Source organism: Theobroma umbraticum, unplaced genomic scaffold, assembly GCF_002168275.2.
Source record: "Theobroma umbraticum cultivar Fairchild unplaced genomic scaffold, ASM216827v3 scaffold_67.0, whole genome shotgun sequence".
In the NCBI taxonomy this organism is placed as follows: domain Eukaryota; kingdom Viridiplantae; phylum Streptophyta; class Magnoliopsida; order Malvales; family Malvaceae; genus Theobroma; species Theobroma umbraticum.
The window spans coordinates 6,718,816-6,734,128 of record NW_018397262.1 but is presented as its reverse complement, the minus strand read 5'-3'; the positions used below and the strand labels follow the sequence as shown (position 1 = coordinate 6,734,128).

Below are 15,313 nucleotides of genomic sequence, written 5' to 3'. Positions count from 1 at the left end.
TAGGGGTTCATTTAGCAAAACTATGGGCTTGTAAATCACCTTTGGGTCCATTTTTTAATGGAAATTGGTCCAAAATCGTTAGATTTATTGGCCCATTTGACACTATAAATCATTTTAGGTCCATTTTTTTAAAAGATCAAAGACCAAAACAAAATCTCACCAAATTGGCCCAATTTGTGTCCAATTCTTTCCAAATTGGCCCAATTTGGAGCTCTTTATTTGATTCGAAGGAAGAGGCAATGAAACGGAAAAAGAACTCTATTCAGTTCAGCCATGGATCTTCTCTGCAAAGCTTACTCCAACATCTCAGACGACGAACCGGAATCGGAACCGGAACCCAGTCCCAGACCCAGACCCAGACCCAAACCCGTAAACTATAACTACCTTCCCCGCGGCCCATCGAAACGGCGGAAACCCGAAGACCCATTTCCCACGGTGGATCTTCAAAAGAGAGAAGAAACTCCGGTTCCCGGAAGATACATATCTAAGAGGGAGCGAGCACTTTCCGGTTCGGTTCCCCGGGCTGCTGAACCGAACCTTAGTCAAAAGGATCCTCATTTCATCCCTCAGCCAGGTACTTCTTGCTTTTTCCTTATTCTTTTATTACTGACGGTTTTTTTTTTTCTGTTTTTTGGGTTTAAAGTTACAGATTTGATGATTTTTAGTTGAAAACTGATCAAAAGGGGAAATGGGTAGTGATATAACTGATGAAATAATTAGTGTTTATAATTAGAAGCTCATTTTAATTCCTTTCTTTTCCAACTGAGTGGAGAAATTTTGGATAGAATTGGTGATGACCCATTTGAGCAAAAGCTCAAAAAGGAACTCTATGTGGCAAGAAACTAGACTTTTTCATGTCAAGTTGCTAGTTCATAGCTTTAGGAAAGGAGGAGGTGAGGCTCACTTGCCTTACATTCTATTTTCTATGCCTTGTATAATGGATAGTCTCATTCAAAGACCAGTTCCATATTGGCTGTTGCATTTTTTATATTAAGTTTTGATGGATCTTATATTAAGTTTTCCTCTCTTTTTTTTTGGCATTAATATGGTAGTATTTTACTTATCTGTTTTATGGCTTGATTAGAATTGCTTGTGTTTCTTTCGTGTACAATAAAAGATTGGGACTTCTGAACAAAGTCAGGGAAGCAAAATACAAATTGATTTAAATCCTCGAATGATAGAAACAAAATTCTAAAATGGTTTGTTATGCTAATTGGCACCTCTCGGATGGAGGGGCAAGTCAAATGAGAGAGAGAGATGTGAAAAGGAGGAAAGTCGCAATGTGTAAGACTGTTTAATTTTTATGGAGAAGTGTCAATAACAGTAAGGCTTATGCATAGTTGTCTTATTGATCAAGTGTTCACTTCTGTCCAGATTAACTTTTACTATAGTCATAGAAACTTGTCTCTAGCTGATACAGTAAATTCTTGTTCTCAGGTCTGGGAAGCATTTCAGATTTGGATCTTCCGCATCATATTCTCTTATCACTGCGGCATAAACCAAAGGCCCATAAACAGCTAAGTCAAATTCCTGAAAAGCTGTCCGTAGCTCTGTGTGGCCATGCAAAAGCTGTTAATGCTGTTCATTGGTCACCAACTCATGGTATGCTCTTATTTTTGAAAACTGTTGTTGTACTTTAATCTCTTTAGTTGGAAGGATGTTGTTTTAGTGCATTTTTTCTATTGGTTCAAACTTCTTAGTGCCGCTTTAACTGCTTAAACTCAAGTGTCAGTTCATACATCATTCTTTTTGCATGTGCCACTTTATTTCATAGAATTATCAGCCACTGGCCTTATTGATCTGTTCATTGTAGTTAGTTTACAGCTCATCTTCTTGCTTCTGCTGGGATGGATCAAACAATCTGCATATGGAATGTATGGAGCAGAGATCAGAAGAAAGCTCATGTGTTTAGCTTTCACAATGCAGCTGTGAAAGATGTTAAGTGGTCACAGCAGGGATTATTTGTGCTTTCTTGTGGTTATGACTGTTCATCAAGGTTGATTGACGTTGAAAGGGGAATTGAAACACAGACTTTTAAAGATAATCAAGTTGTTGGAGTTATAAAGTTCCATCCAGATAACTCAAACCTATTCCTTTCTGGGGGATCAAAGGGTGGACTCAGATTGTGGGATGTTAGAACTGGCCAGGCGGTGCATGAATACATTCGAGGTCTGGGTCAAATTCTTGATGTTGAATTCACCATTGACGGGAAGCAATTTGTATCTTCCAGTGATGTTTCTGGGGGTAATGTCAGTGAAAATTCTATTATTGTTTGGGACATCTCCAGACAGGTTCCGCTGTCTAATCAGGTTAGAGATGCCTTTCAATATCATTTACTCTCCATCACTGAGATTTTTATGGTAGAGCGTTCTCCACCTCATATTTGTTGCAGAAAGTTAGCATAAGGCTACCTCCAACCTAGATATATTGCCTTTTGCTACATTGCATTTTTTAGCATAGGCTCCTATTATGGTTGTTAGCATATCACAAACAAAATTCAGTAGATACTTTAAAATAGATTTTAAATCAGTTTTATTTGCACAGAAATGGGACACAATTCTTCTATCTTAACTTTTGTTTCATCTCACAAATTTGCTTCTAATTAAAACTGTATGTACTCTGTAGGTAGAGTCATGACATAAGTCTCTACTACTATGTAATTAGCAACACTTATGTCATTGAACTGTAATAAGCTGTGAGTATTAAATTTTCAACAAATATTTTAAAAAGAAGTAGCACAACAAGTGAGGATGCATGCTTATCTATTACTGTATGGTCAGGTTATTGGATCCCACTATTTTAGGTAATGTCATATCAGCATATATCTGTACTATATCATACCTTTATTCCATTCCCTTTTCTTCATGTCTGAAACTGCCTTGTTCTAATATCTGACCAATGCTTTAAGGAGCACAGTGAAAGCATCTGCAGACGCAGACAAGGGGGGCTAATAGCCTGTGTGATTAAAAGACCCTTATGTCTGCTATGCTTTGCCATTATGTCTGCTATGCTTTGCCTTAACCTATTTAGCAAACATACTTTAGCTTTATAGGTCATAACTGCTTAGATTTGAACATTTGTGTTAATAATTTCTCAGCACAAATCACAAAAGCCTCATGACCATAATTTTGGGGTTGAATACACCAGGTAAATCAAATAGAAAGAAAGAATACTACTTTAGGCTTTAGCAAGAGTTATCATTAAACTATTGAACAGAGATCCAGAGCTGCTTTTATAGAAAACCTTTGCACACACTTTAAATTAATGCCTCTAGAAACCTTGACAAATGAACCATTGATTTGATTATTGACTTGGCACTTAGCTTAGCTGTTCGAGTAATCAAGTTGACATTTCTTAAGAGAGTTTTATGAAAATTGCCTCTTGAGTTATATCAACTTAAGTTAGGTTTAATTAGTTGTATGACTTTGAAACTTGACGTGAGTCCTGTCATTAAATGGACATGCATGCGCAAAAGTTTTGCTTTTTGAATGAAAGAGGAGATGCATAATCACTCAACCATGTAAAAACACTATACCCTTGTTGTGTTCAATTTCTCGTCACTCCAATTGCCCTTGCAAATCTAAAAGGAGATGTATGAAATAACTATCTTTAGCCATTTGATATAGATATGTCCCAATCATATCTTTTCATTTTGCCCTCAGCACATGGATATTCTAATTCAAGACAAGCATGATAAGATATATGGACAAAGTTTTAACATATAAAATGGCTCACATGATACACCTAGATGCTGTTGTCTTGTCTTAGTGACAATGGTAAGGGTGGTGAACTTTTAGAATATAGGTAAGAAGAGTTGTTGTGTATGAATATTAATGAATACATATAAGGTGACAACTTTACATATTGTTCTAGTTACTTACTTATTTGGTAATGCTCATGTTTTCTCTATGTCAGGTTTATGCAGAAGCCTACACCTGTCCTTGTGTTAGGCACCATCCATTTGATCCCTATTTTGTGGCCCAATCAAATGGAAATTATATTGCCATTTTTTCTTCAAGTCCTCCGTTCAAGCTAGACAAGTATAAAAGGTATGAAAGCCATGGAGTGTCAGGATTTCCAGTTAAGTGCAATTTCAGCTTGGATGGGGAGAAACTTGTCTCTGGTTCCTCAGATGGTTCTATCTATTTCTATAACTCCCAATCATCAGTGCTTGTCAAGAAAATCAAGGCATATGAGCAGGCTTGTATAGACGTCACTTTCCATCCCATCTTGTCTAATGTAATTGCTGCATGCAGTTGGAATGGAGATGTTTCAGTGTTTGAGTGAGACAGCTTATTTATCGTTAATCGCAGGACAAGCAAAAGAATGTGAAAATGCAAAGATGTATAAAACAGTATCTTCCAACTTTTTTTCTTCGTCTGTGTGTGTAAACGCACTAGTGAGACAGAATCAAAATCGTTGACAATGACAGTATCTCAATCTTCTGGTGACTCTTATGGTGGTTCTCTCTAACATAATCTGTACATTTTTTCTTATAAACCTTAACAATGAAAACAGGGCTTGATCTAGCCATAATACTCCCTAAAGCAGAGGGATCTCACTCTCCATTGGTCAGATTAGCAGGCTATGCAGAAATAGAGCTAGTATACCTGGCTCTGAACTATCTCTATCACCCTCCGGTATCATAATGCGAAGTTTTCATCTTACTCCCTGAGCATGCATGAAGGCAGTCTGTTTTCAGAGACCAGTTCACGTGCCCCTTTGACTATCTGTAAACTCACTTAATACACCACATGATGGTTTAAGTTTTCTGTAATGAACTCGACAGTTGTGACATGACATTAAACTTTCACCTGTCATGGGTTAAAAGTAGATTGGTAAACTCAAGACACTTTAAACATGGAATGTTCGGTTTAGTTCTCAATCTTCAGTCTTTACAGAATTTTTCTGTTAAAAAAAAGGGAAAAAAAAAGAGAGAAAGATGGGAAGAGAAGGCAGCAACAATCCTTGAAATATGTAGAATTTTGCTGCCTAATGTGGCTGTCTGGCAGTGGTGTAGCTGTTATTCAGTGTCTAGGTACCTCTAACCCATACCTACCATCACATAACAGGTATAATTCATTTAAGAGTTGATGTGTGGGGGCATACTCAAAGCTGTGCTTTGTGTTCCATCCACCTCCCTTGCATGAGAAAGAAAGGGGAGATCAAGGGAGAGAGAGAGGGAAGGGGAGGGAGGGGGGCCAAAAGCCAAAAAGGATACTTAAACTAAAGACATAATTATTCAACTCTCTTTTCTCCAATTCCTCATGGGGGTCAATTGCAAATGAGGTGGGGACAAAACACACCACCTCCCTTTTTAGATGCATTTGCAAAATGGGTCCAATGAAAGCCCTCCGAGCTCTCCTATCTTTCAACACCACCTTACACAAAGCATAAACCAGAAGTCAAAAAATAATATATATATATATATAAACAAATTAAAATGAAAAAAAAAATCCCAACAGCTAATACCTCCATTTCCCTTAGCACTATCTAGACAAACCAGCATCTCTTCCTAAACATGCATGGTCCACAAACCTCCTCTTAAAACTGTGTCTATTGGCAAATTAAAACCAAATTATAATCCATGCCCTCAAATCTTTGATATATCCCCATTTTGAATTGAGGACACAGTCATGCAGCCTATCTGCCTATGTGCTTATTAATTTTTTTTTTTCAACTTTCATATGAATATGTTCCCACCTTAACTGGTCTTCAAAGCCCTTGGTTATCATCTCTCTCTCTCAAAATCTAATATCCCTATCTCTTTGTCCCAACAACATAACAATTAAAAGTTGAATGGAAAAACGAATGGACCAAGCAAATTAAAGAATCCCCCCCAAAAAAAAGGTAATATAAAAAGGGTGATGAAGCTTGAGTATGCCCCTATTGCATATGACTGCAATCATCATCTAAAAGAGATATATGCCTTTTTTTTCCATCCTTTCTTTCTTTCTTTCCCCTCCTCTTTGCTACTTGTGGTCAAGCGGGTGTTCGCTCAATGAGGACCCCATTGGCTAGTCTAACCGGAGACAAGAAACGATGGGTTGAAAGGTTTTACCTAAGCAAATTGATCTCTCTAGGATTGGACATTAACTCCCCCCCCCCCCCACTTAGCTCTCTCCTATGATCATTTAAGGATCCAATTAACGGGTGCTTTGCATAAATATCACTTTAATTAATATCTAAAACACGTTTTAACATTTCCCGTCAACTTAATTTAAACAAAGTAAATCGACAAGGAATCTAAAGCCAACACTTAACGATGGAGAATTGTTGCTTTGGAATCATATATAGAACATTAAAACGCATAGGGCCATTTAGTCTTATGCATTATCTTTTGCTAAGCTTTGGGTTACATTTCTTTTGTTGTTTTTTGGCCTTTGCCTCCCCTTTTTGATCCATCTTGTCAACTTTAGATTAATGTTTATGTTTATCCTCTCCTACATGCTAGACCATAATCAAAATGTTTGTCCCTTAAGTCTTCTCCAATCCAAGCCCTAAAAAGTGAGCCGACAAACTCATTTTATTGGAACTACCATGTGATTTGTGGCCACAACCAAGTCACCCATTGGGTTGGTTCTTCCTTCTTTTTTGGCTTAGGGAGGGGGAGAGAAAAACATAAATAAATTAAAAAGATTTGCTTCCATTAAAAAAAAAGGAATTAATTTAATAATTTTGTCAAAGCACCAATCATGGTTTTAGTTAAATGCCATTCTTTTTTTAATTTTTTTTTCCTATTTAGGAAGTATTCCTTATTAAGGTCTTCCTTTTGTAGGTCATCAAGACATTCAACAAAGTGCTGGCACTTTATTTATATTTTATTCCTAGATAGATTAATAAAATATATTCTCCTTTATTTTCATTTTGTAGTACGCACCACAAACATGATTATAATCCTATAAGCCCCTCAATTAAACAAGAATTCTTTATGGTAATCATATTACTGAAAAGCTTTTGAACAAGATGTTTAATCAATGTCACCAGTTGACACCACAAATGTCTAGAAACTGAGTCCAGCTAGAATCCAAGTTGCTTTAGATTCTGTATTGCATTGTGCATATGTTCATGCTTTTCTCCATTCAAAAGAAAGATTTCATTTCAGCTTTTTGGAAAAACCTTTTTCTCCTTTTCTTGAATATAACAATATTATTATTTCAACAGTAATATTAATATATATATATATATATTATTGCATGAACTTCTAGTCAACTAGATTTCACCCTGTTACTGTTGGGTTTGCTTTTCTAACATAATAAAATAGTTTTCCAAAGTTGAAAATATTATTAGGTAAACATTAGAACTGTTTTCCAGTAGACAGAATCATTACTTACAGTAATGTACAATGAGGAAAGAATCTTACTACTATCATTATTTAACCTATGTAGACAATTGGTATGTATATAATATTACGTTAATAAACTTGCTTTTTCCCCTCAAGTTGGTTTAGAAAGATTCGAAATCGATGTGATATAAATATCGTGACGTTTCTTATTATCAAGAGATAAATTTTATAAAATAAAGTCAAAAAATACGAGAATTTCGTACTTAACAAAATTACTTCCATCGAAATGTTGTGGCCAATAATCTAATTAAAGTTTGTACATCTCAGCTTTCTAAACCTAATGCAAGGTAGAGGCACTAAGGCAATTTCTTTAGGTTATCTTTCTCTTGGAAAAAGTTAAAAAGTGTGTGATTGTGAGTATGATAAGTATTATAATGTTTCAAACTAACCATAATGTAATCCTAAACTCTTTCCTCAAAATGTGAGTTTTTAGGCAGTGACACAATAATTGGGGAGCTCTCTTTTGCTAGGCACTGCCTCATATACAACAATAATTCCTCTACATTCTTCCAACCCTATGAAGACTTGACTTATTACAGAGCCATGAACAGTGTGCCCTAATTTTTGGGGCACTGGACCGACAAGAGTGCATGAACAGTAAGTGGATAAAGACTTGTACCAGCCAAGCCCCATTATCAATTCCCATATGCTAATCAAAAAACAAAATGAAAGTGTTTGTAACCCATGGAGGTGAAACACCTCATCGCTCTAATGGGCAAAAGTTAGCACCCCCCAAGTGACACTTTTGCCAAAAGGTAAAGGGGAAACATTTTTATGTTGTTACTTAGATAAGGACTTGACTTCCTCGTGCCATTGCATGATACCTAGGCAGTTCCGACTTTCCGATGTATAATGTTGTTAGCAGTCCATGTCATAAAATTTTTTTTGCAATGTATTAAACATAAAGTTTTCATGATCGAAATCAATTTGTATGACTGTGTTAACGAGTAAAATCTAATAACTTTTGACACATGTAGCATTGTGGTATATAGTGGGGGTTTGATAGCTTCTTTTGGAGAGTGAAAACTCGATGGGTGATTATCACTTTTGTAGTATAATGGTGTTGTGAGTCATCGATGGATCTTGTTGCATGTAGTGGAGAACATGGCTTCATCACACTATATCCATAAAGCTAAATAGTTTTGGTCTTTTTTTTTTTTTCCTTTTGGGATCGTAAGGACATGTCCGGATGATCTTGGTACTAATGCAAGTACCAAATTTACATCGTAGCTATACAATGTCAATTCATATTTTCTTCCACTCTTCCTACATATGATGATGGGCTTTCACTTGTCGGCAAGCTACGTGTGTCGGTAAGAGAGGCTTAAGATTTTTACAAGCAAAAGGATAAAGCATCAAGTCATGTCATTTAACCTTATCATGCATTTAAGTTTGTTTCCGGATTATAATGATCCATATCATCAATCTTTTAGGGCACAAACGTTCAAAAGATGTGTACTTATGGTTCCCCATGTTGAAACCCTAATGGGAATATTTATGTTAATTCATTGAATTTCAGACTCCACATGTCATTAATCCCCCAATGATCTCTCGTAACCTAATTGTACCTTTTTCCCTTTGCAAAGTGATAAAGCAACAAAAAGTTTAAGATTGCGTCGAATGCTTTAGATTATACCGTGTGACAAAATAAGAGAAGATTAGTGATATTTCAACAACTTAAATTTCATCTAATTATTGTCATTTCTCTCGAACGATAGAGTTTAAAGTTAAAACTTTTTTTCCCCGACTTTATCCAAATATACCCAGAAAAAAAAAACAAACATTAATTACTTCTCAATACATATAAATTTTGGTCGAAAAGAAAAGGTCAAGAATTAATGATAGCTATAAAGTATAAACAAGAAATGATAGGAGAATTTTTCACTGTACCATCCATTTAACTTTGCATTACAACTTTAACTCTCCAATTGCTCCAATAATTTCAGGATGTACGGTGCAATGCCACTTTTCTGACAAAAAGATGTAGATAGATAAAAAGAAAAGAGAAAAAAAGGAGAGGGTACACTGCTAAAAAATTTGCCAATTACTTAATTAAATTTGGTATATAAATCTGAATTTTCTATATAGAGACACAAGGAGAATTAGATTCAATGCATGAATTTAACCCATGTAGGGACATTGAAATTTTTTTGAGATTACACAAAAAAGCAAGTACTGAGAAGCCATTGCCCTAGAAATAACCTTTTAAGAGAGAAGCCATATATTTGCTTGCTTTCCACATGTTTCAAAAACCCTCATTACTTTGCTACTTGACTGGCCATCTTGAACAAGATAGAAAAGGAATGCTGCAGAAATAATTCTGCAAGGTAGGACAGGCAGGCAGCCAAAAATTTGATCAAAAGTTGGGATGATCTTGAACTCCATCATTGCATGAATCGGGAGCTGAGCTTTGCCTTCCTGTGGGTAAAAAAAAAAAGAAGGAAAAATACCATGTAAAAACTATGATTTCCACTGATGGGAAATCATATTTTAAAATAAAAATTTATATTATCATCATCTCATAAGATACAAATATATAAATAATTAAATTTAAAAAAATTAACATGTAAAATTTTGATTATATGTTGACACGTTCATGTCGGTCGTCTCTTTCTTTTTTGCCAGCTCCGAACCCTAAACGGGTTTTTATTAAAGCCATGATTAAGAAGTATACATTTGATATTAAAAGAAGTGAAATTACACAAGCTCCAAAGCCCTTTTGAAGTGTCAAAGGAAGGAGGACCATGATACAATCCTTAACCCCCAAAAAGAAAAATATATGAAAAAGTTTTGCATGTGATGATGGAATAGTTTAATATGAACCCTTGATTGTGGATCTTTCCCCACAGCCAATTAGCATGTAGTAATGCCTAGATCGTACTTTGCTTAATCATGGTAATTTAACTTAATTAACTCAAAAACACCCCAAATTAAAAAAGAAATAAAAATGTATGTATGTATGTCCACGCTAAGGCACAAGATCCTGCCTTAACGATGCAGTGATGATTCTTACCTTTATTGATCTCATAAAAATGTCCTCTCTCCCATATGTTTGAACTGTAAAATGGCAGCAATTCTCTTCCCCTTTTCCCAATACCTTAATGCATGGCGACATGATATTAAGGACCACATTATTGGTTTCCTAAGCCCAATTAAAGTATTAAATATATATATTCCCTAAGTTAAATAAAATTTCAGATATTTTATGGGCTGTTGCCTAGAATTTGCTAATAAAAACTATATATATATATATATATATACACACATATATATATCAAGTTCCCCCTCGTGCCATGAGATCTTTTCTCTGAACAGTCACTACCTCACATGTTTTTGCAACTATGATTGATCAAATCTCAACCAATGTGGAATGAATATATATATATATATATAAACAACTTAATTTCACGTTATCATCTTCTTGATTTTTTTGTTTAATTATCGTTTGATAATTATTAGTTAATTAACTACACGCATGCATGAAACAGTATGTTTAACAAGCTTTTTATATAGCATCTAAATTTGACTATAACGATAATTAATTAACCGATCTTAATTGTTATAATTCCAATGATAATTATTAATGTTAGGCCTTCAATTTACATCTATTGTTAGAATTAGTGTTATCTTTGATAATTAGGGTTACATTGCTAAGTAATTAACCAAATTACCAAGTGATTATTATATAGACCCGAACATTTGACTCATTGGTTAATGCATGATCTCCTATTTAAAGAGTAAGTTTTAAATCTCTCCTCTCCTAATCATTTAACTCAATGATAAATATTTTAGTTTTAGAAATGCATATGAATTAGTGATTCTTACTCGTATGCAACATCACTACCTATTTGAAAATTAAAAGGTTATCAAATTATTCTTAATAATGAATTAAAAGCAATTGACACGATCAATTAGTCTTTCATACACCAATTATACGCCTTAATGACTTTATACAAGGAGAAAGGGTAGAAAGATGGGATAATGGGAGACAGGTGAGCAGAGCAAGGATTTGGGCATGGTTTTTTGTACTTTCTATGCCTTTTTCACTTACAATATATACAAATACATGAAGGTATATATTATATAATTTTTCCCAATATCCACCAAATTTTCTCGAGATGTTAAAAACCCAATTAAAATTAAAAAATTAAAATAAAATATCTGGTTTGATGTAAATGTCAACGGTCAAAGATTTGCATTACTGTCTCTGTCTCCCACACTCACCACACTCCCCTCCTAAGCTCACACACATTCTCTCACCCCAAAAACAACAATTTAACATTCCATCTCGCCTAAACCACCCCCCACTCACCAAGCTCTATGCAGCCCACTTGGCTCCGGTCCTACCTGCCTTGGTGCGCCCAATTTCTCCTCCCACCAAGCATGGAGGTCCCACTCTTTTTTTTTATTTTATAAACAAATATTTTTCACTCTATTTATAAATTTTATATATATAAAATTTTCCAACACTTATTTATGGTATTTTAACGGATTTTCGGATAATGTTTTTTCGGGTCGATTTGTTTCGACCGGTCAACGGAGTCGAGTTTTTTCTCACCTCCCCCCCCCCCCCCCCCCCCCCCCCCCCCCCCCCAACGTGGGATTTGCTACGGTGGCGAAAAGGGCGTGGACATGTGGGTGATGCAGGTAGGGCACGTACATGTGTCGGAAGTGGAGGTATCCTTGGTGGAGGGCAATGTGATGATGTGGCAGTGATATCAAATTGAAGGCCTTGACCCAACCAAGTCCTCTTGAATTCGGAGGGGGTAGGAAACGTTCTTGTGAACTTTCGGTGGTGATACGCTGAGGTGGCGATTATTAGTTTATCCTCTTTACATCGCCGATCATCTCCATGGTCATCATCAACTTACTACTTTCGTTTCCTTCATTCTTCTTATACCATCTAAATTAGTGTAATTTCCTTTGTTCTATATTCATGCATGGAGGAGGGTATGTGATGAGAATATCTTTAGGAACTGGTGAGACAGGCATTAAAGCCTATGTTTCAACATAAATAGAATAGATAATCAAATCCCCTTAGTTTGTATTCCATGAATCTGTTCTATATTTCCATGAAAGATCAAACTCATTTATTACACATTTGTTTTTACATACGAATTTAGAATTATAAACAACTACGACTAGATTAGAAGATTAAACGAGTCTACTTCGAAAAATATTACATGATTTTTATATCCTGCTAACGATATTGATAAATGATATTTAGTTTAAGTGGTATGTCTTAGCCTATGATATTTGACAATTAGGGTATTACGTGTACTATATAAGTTGTGTATTTGACCTAAAAACAACAAAGATAGTCTTGGATATGTTAGGTACCAAATGCAATTGTAGTTTTAATATAGATATTTTTCTTCCTTGGGTGTTCTTGAGCATGCACCCTTCATCATCAAAACAAGCTAGACCATCCTTGTCAAAGTGATCCTATGAGAAAGCAAGTGAAACAAACATGCTTATAAAGAAAAAGTCTTGCAAAGATTTCTTCTTTGTCAAAGGTTGTTAGTGAGATTTCGGTTTGAGGAAATATGAGCTGTCGCCCTTTGATCTTTGCCCCATTTCATGTCAACTACAAATGTTTGCCTCCTTCAATGTACTGAGCCAGGGTTGTTGGATTTAAACATAAGTAGGATATGATGAGAAACTAATGGACCACCCATCAAACGTTTTTTATGGATTGCCCTGTCGATATACATTGAATGGTGCTGAAATATGGAAAAAGCATGAGTTCTGCCAAACGATGCCACCAACGTTTTCCTCGACTTGTTGCAGTACTCATAGCATATCTGTAAAAAAAGTTTTATAGTTATCGAATTTAAAAAAATACAATATGAGAATTTAAAAATTTCAATAAAAAATTTAAATTAGAGTTACAGACTTATACGTATAAAAATATTATAAAAATCGAAAAATTGACATTAACCCTTTTTATTGACCAATCTCTAAAGATAGAATTATTGAAACAAAAGTGATGTAAGAAATGGAAAGCGATGGACAAGCGTGATTCACATTATCCACAATTATATACCCACTTTTTTAGAAGTATCCACTCTTTGTTTCACATATATAGAGCAAAGGAAACTTTCAAATTCTTAATCATTTTATTCAAAACCATAAGTCAACTTTAATTATGCTTGATTAATCTTAACAAGTTGAAACTGCCTTCTCATAATATCTTGGAGTTTCTTTAACTAATTACTCTGAAATTAATATATGGAAGCTGATAGACCCTTTTGATGTCATCCCGGCAAGACTTGATGCTTCCTTCCAAGACATACCTTCTTCACAGCAGTATTCGTGCAAAATTTAGTTATGGGTCTATTCTCACACCCCCGCATGCATTCTTTGGTTAGGTTAACAAGTTTTTCCACAATTTTCTAGCTCAACAGTCACTATCTTTTTCCTTCCTTATAACTATCTTCTGTTCACATTAGAAGTGCCCAAGGGTCGAGTTATCTATCCATGTCCGCAACTCAATCTGAATTGAAGTCGAGTTTGACATGTATTTCCAGGCTCAAGTTCAACCTTATGTGATCCGATTAAGTTAGATTTAATAAACAATATGTTTTAAATTTTAATTTTCAAATATATTATATTAATATTTTAATACTTTTAAATATACGAGTCAAGCTCGAGTTTGACTTTTAGAAAGGAAGACTTGATAAGTCTCAAACCAACCTATGATCACTCCTAGTTCACTTACAAAATCAAAGTACCTTTACGTTTTTTTTTTTTTTGTATTTGAAAAGTGAGATTAAAACTTAAAAATTTTTAACATAAGATATATGTACTTACTATTAAGTTAAAAAATTGAATGCAACCAAGGAATGAAACCTAATCACTTTTATAAAAGGGAAAAAATAAGCCTATTTTATGCTATTTTGGTTCTCAACATAGTATATAAATTATCGATGTCTCTCTTATATTTTACATCTACATATACATGTATAATAACTTTATGGACTGTGTATATAATTAATTTTACACTTGTTATTATCTCCCAATATAAAGGATGGCTAGTTAAATACCAAGTCAAACTCTTATAAGATTTTCTACAATCCAATGGAGGGGGCCATACACTTAATGTCATATGAATTATGTTTTTATTAATAAAAAAAATTTCATATAAATGTTAAAACATTGTACTTAATAAAATTATAAAATAATATGAAATATGAATCATTGACTTATATATGTATTAAAAATATATTTTTAGTTCATAATAAATGTAAATCGAAAACCATAACTATACATAGTTAATACAAGCGTTATATTTCCTTTTATTTAAATTTATGAGCGAGATATATAATAAATAATTAATATATTCGGTTTTTTTATATAAAAAGATTATTATGGTTTAAATTTAAATTTGTACTCAAATCTTATTATTTGAGTTAATTCAAAAATACCAAATTAAACTATATACGTATATATATAAAGTAGCCGAGTATTTGCCGAGGAAGGAGGGCGACTAGAATCCTAATGAAAATAAACTACGTGAAGGCACTGAACTCCCATTCGTACACTTGTCATCCTATCAAGTTTGGCAGCCAGCTGGCTGGTCCCATTTGGATACTTCAACGAGAAAATTTAATTTGAAAAAAGAAAAAAAATCCAATTATTTACCGTACACGTCAAACACACAGAATTATTTCTCTCAAAGTTTCGTTTTTATCTTTTCAAGAGATATGGACATAAGGTCTCGCGAGAAATTGAAGGTAAACGCCGTTATCCAATAACCGGGAATTCCTAGTGATTAAACTAAATAAAGGGGGATGGCTGCCGGTATTTTGTGAGACACCCGCGGTACAAGCGCGCCTGTAATCGGTGATTTTACTGCGGGGTTACCTTTGATTCTACTAGTATCCATTGTTACTACTCCCTAATCTACACGATGGAAAGCTTAGCCAACTTCACTTCTCCCTCTATATATACCCAAGTTCTTTCTTC

The 15,313-nt window shown here is 34.6% G+C and overlaps 1 protein-coding gene across 1 annotated transcript; it reads left to right on the top strand.

Moving 5' to 3' along the window:
* Positions 1 to 243: 243 nt before the first annotated feature.
* LOC110419257 (Transducin/WD40 repeat-like superfamily protein) lies at positions 244 to 4,801 on the top strand. The gene is made up of 4 exons (XM_021432239.1): positions 244 to 574; positions 1,438 to 1,602; positions 1,825 to 2,309; positions 3,916 to 4,801. Exons 1-4 carry the CDS (start codon positions 274 to 276, stop codon positions 4,285 to 4,287), a joined length of 1,323 nt encoding a protein of 440 aa, XP_021287914.1. The 5' UTR covers positions 244 to 273; the 3' UTR covers positions 4,288 to 4,801.
* The last annotated feature ends 10,512 nt before the right edge of the window (positions 4,802 to 15,313 follow it).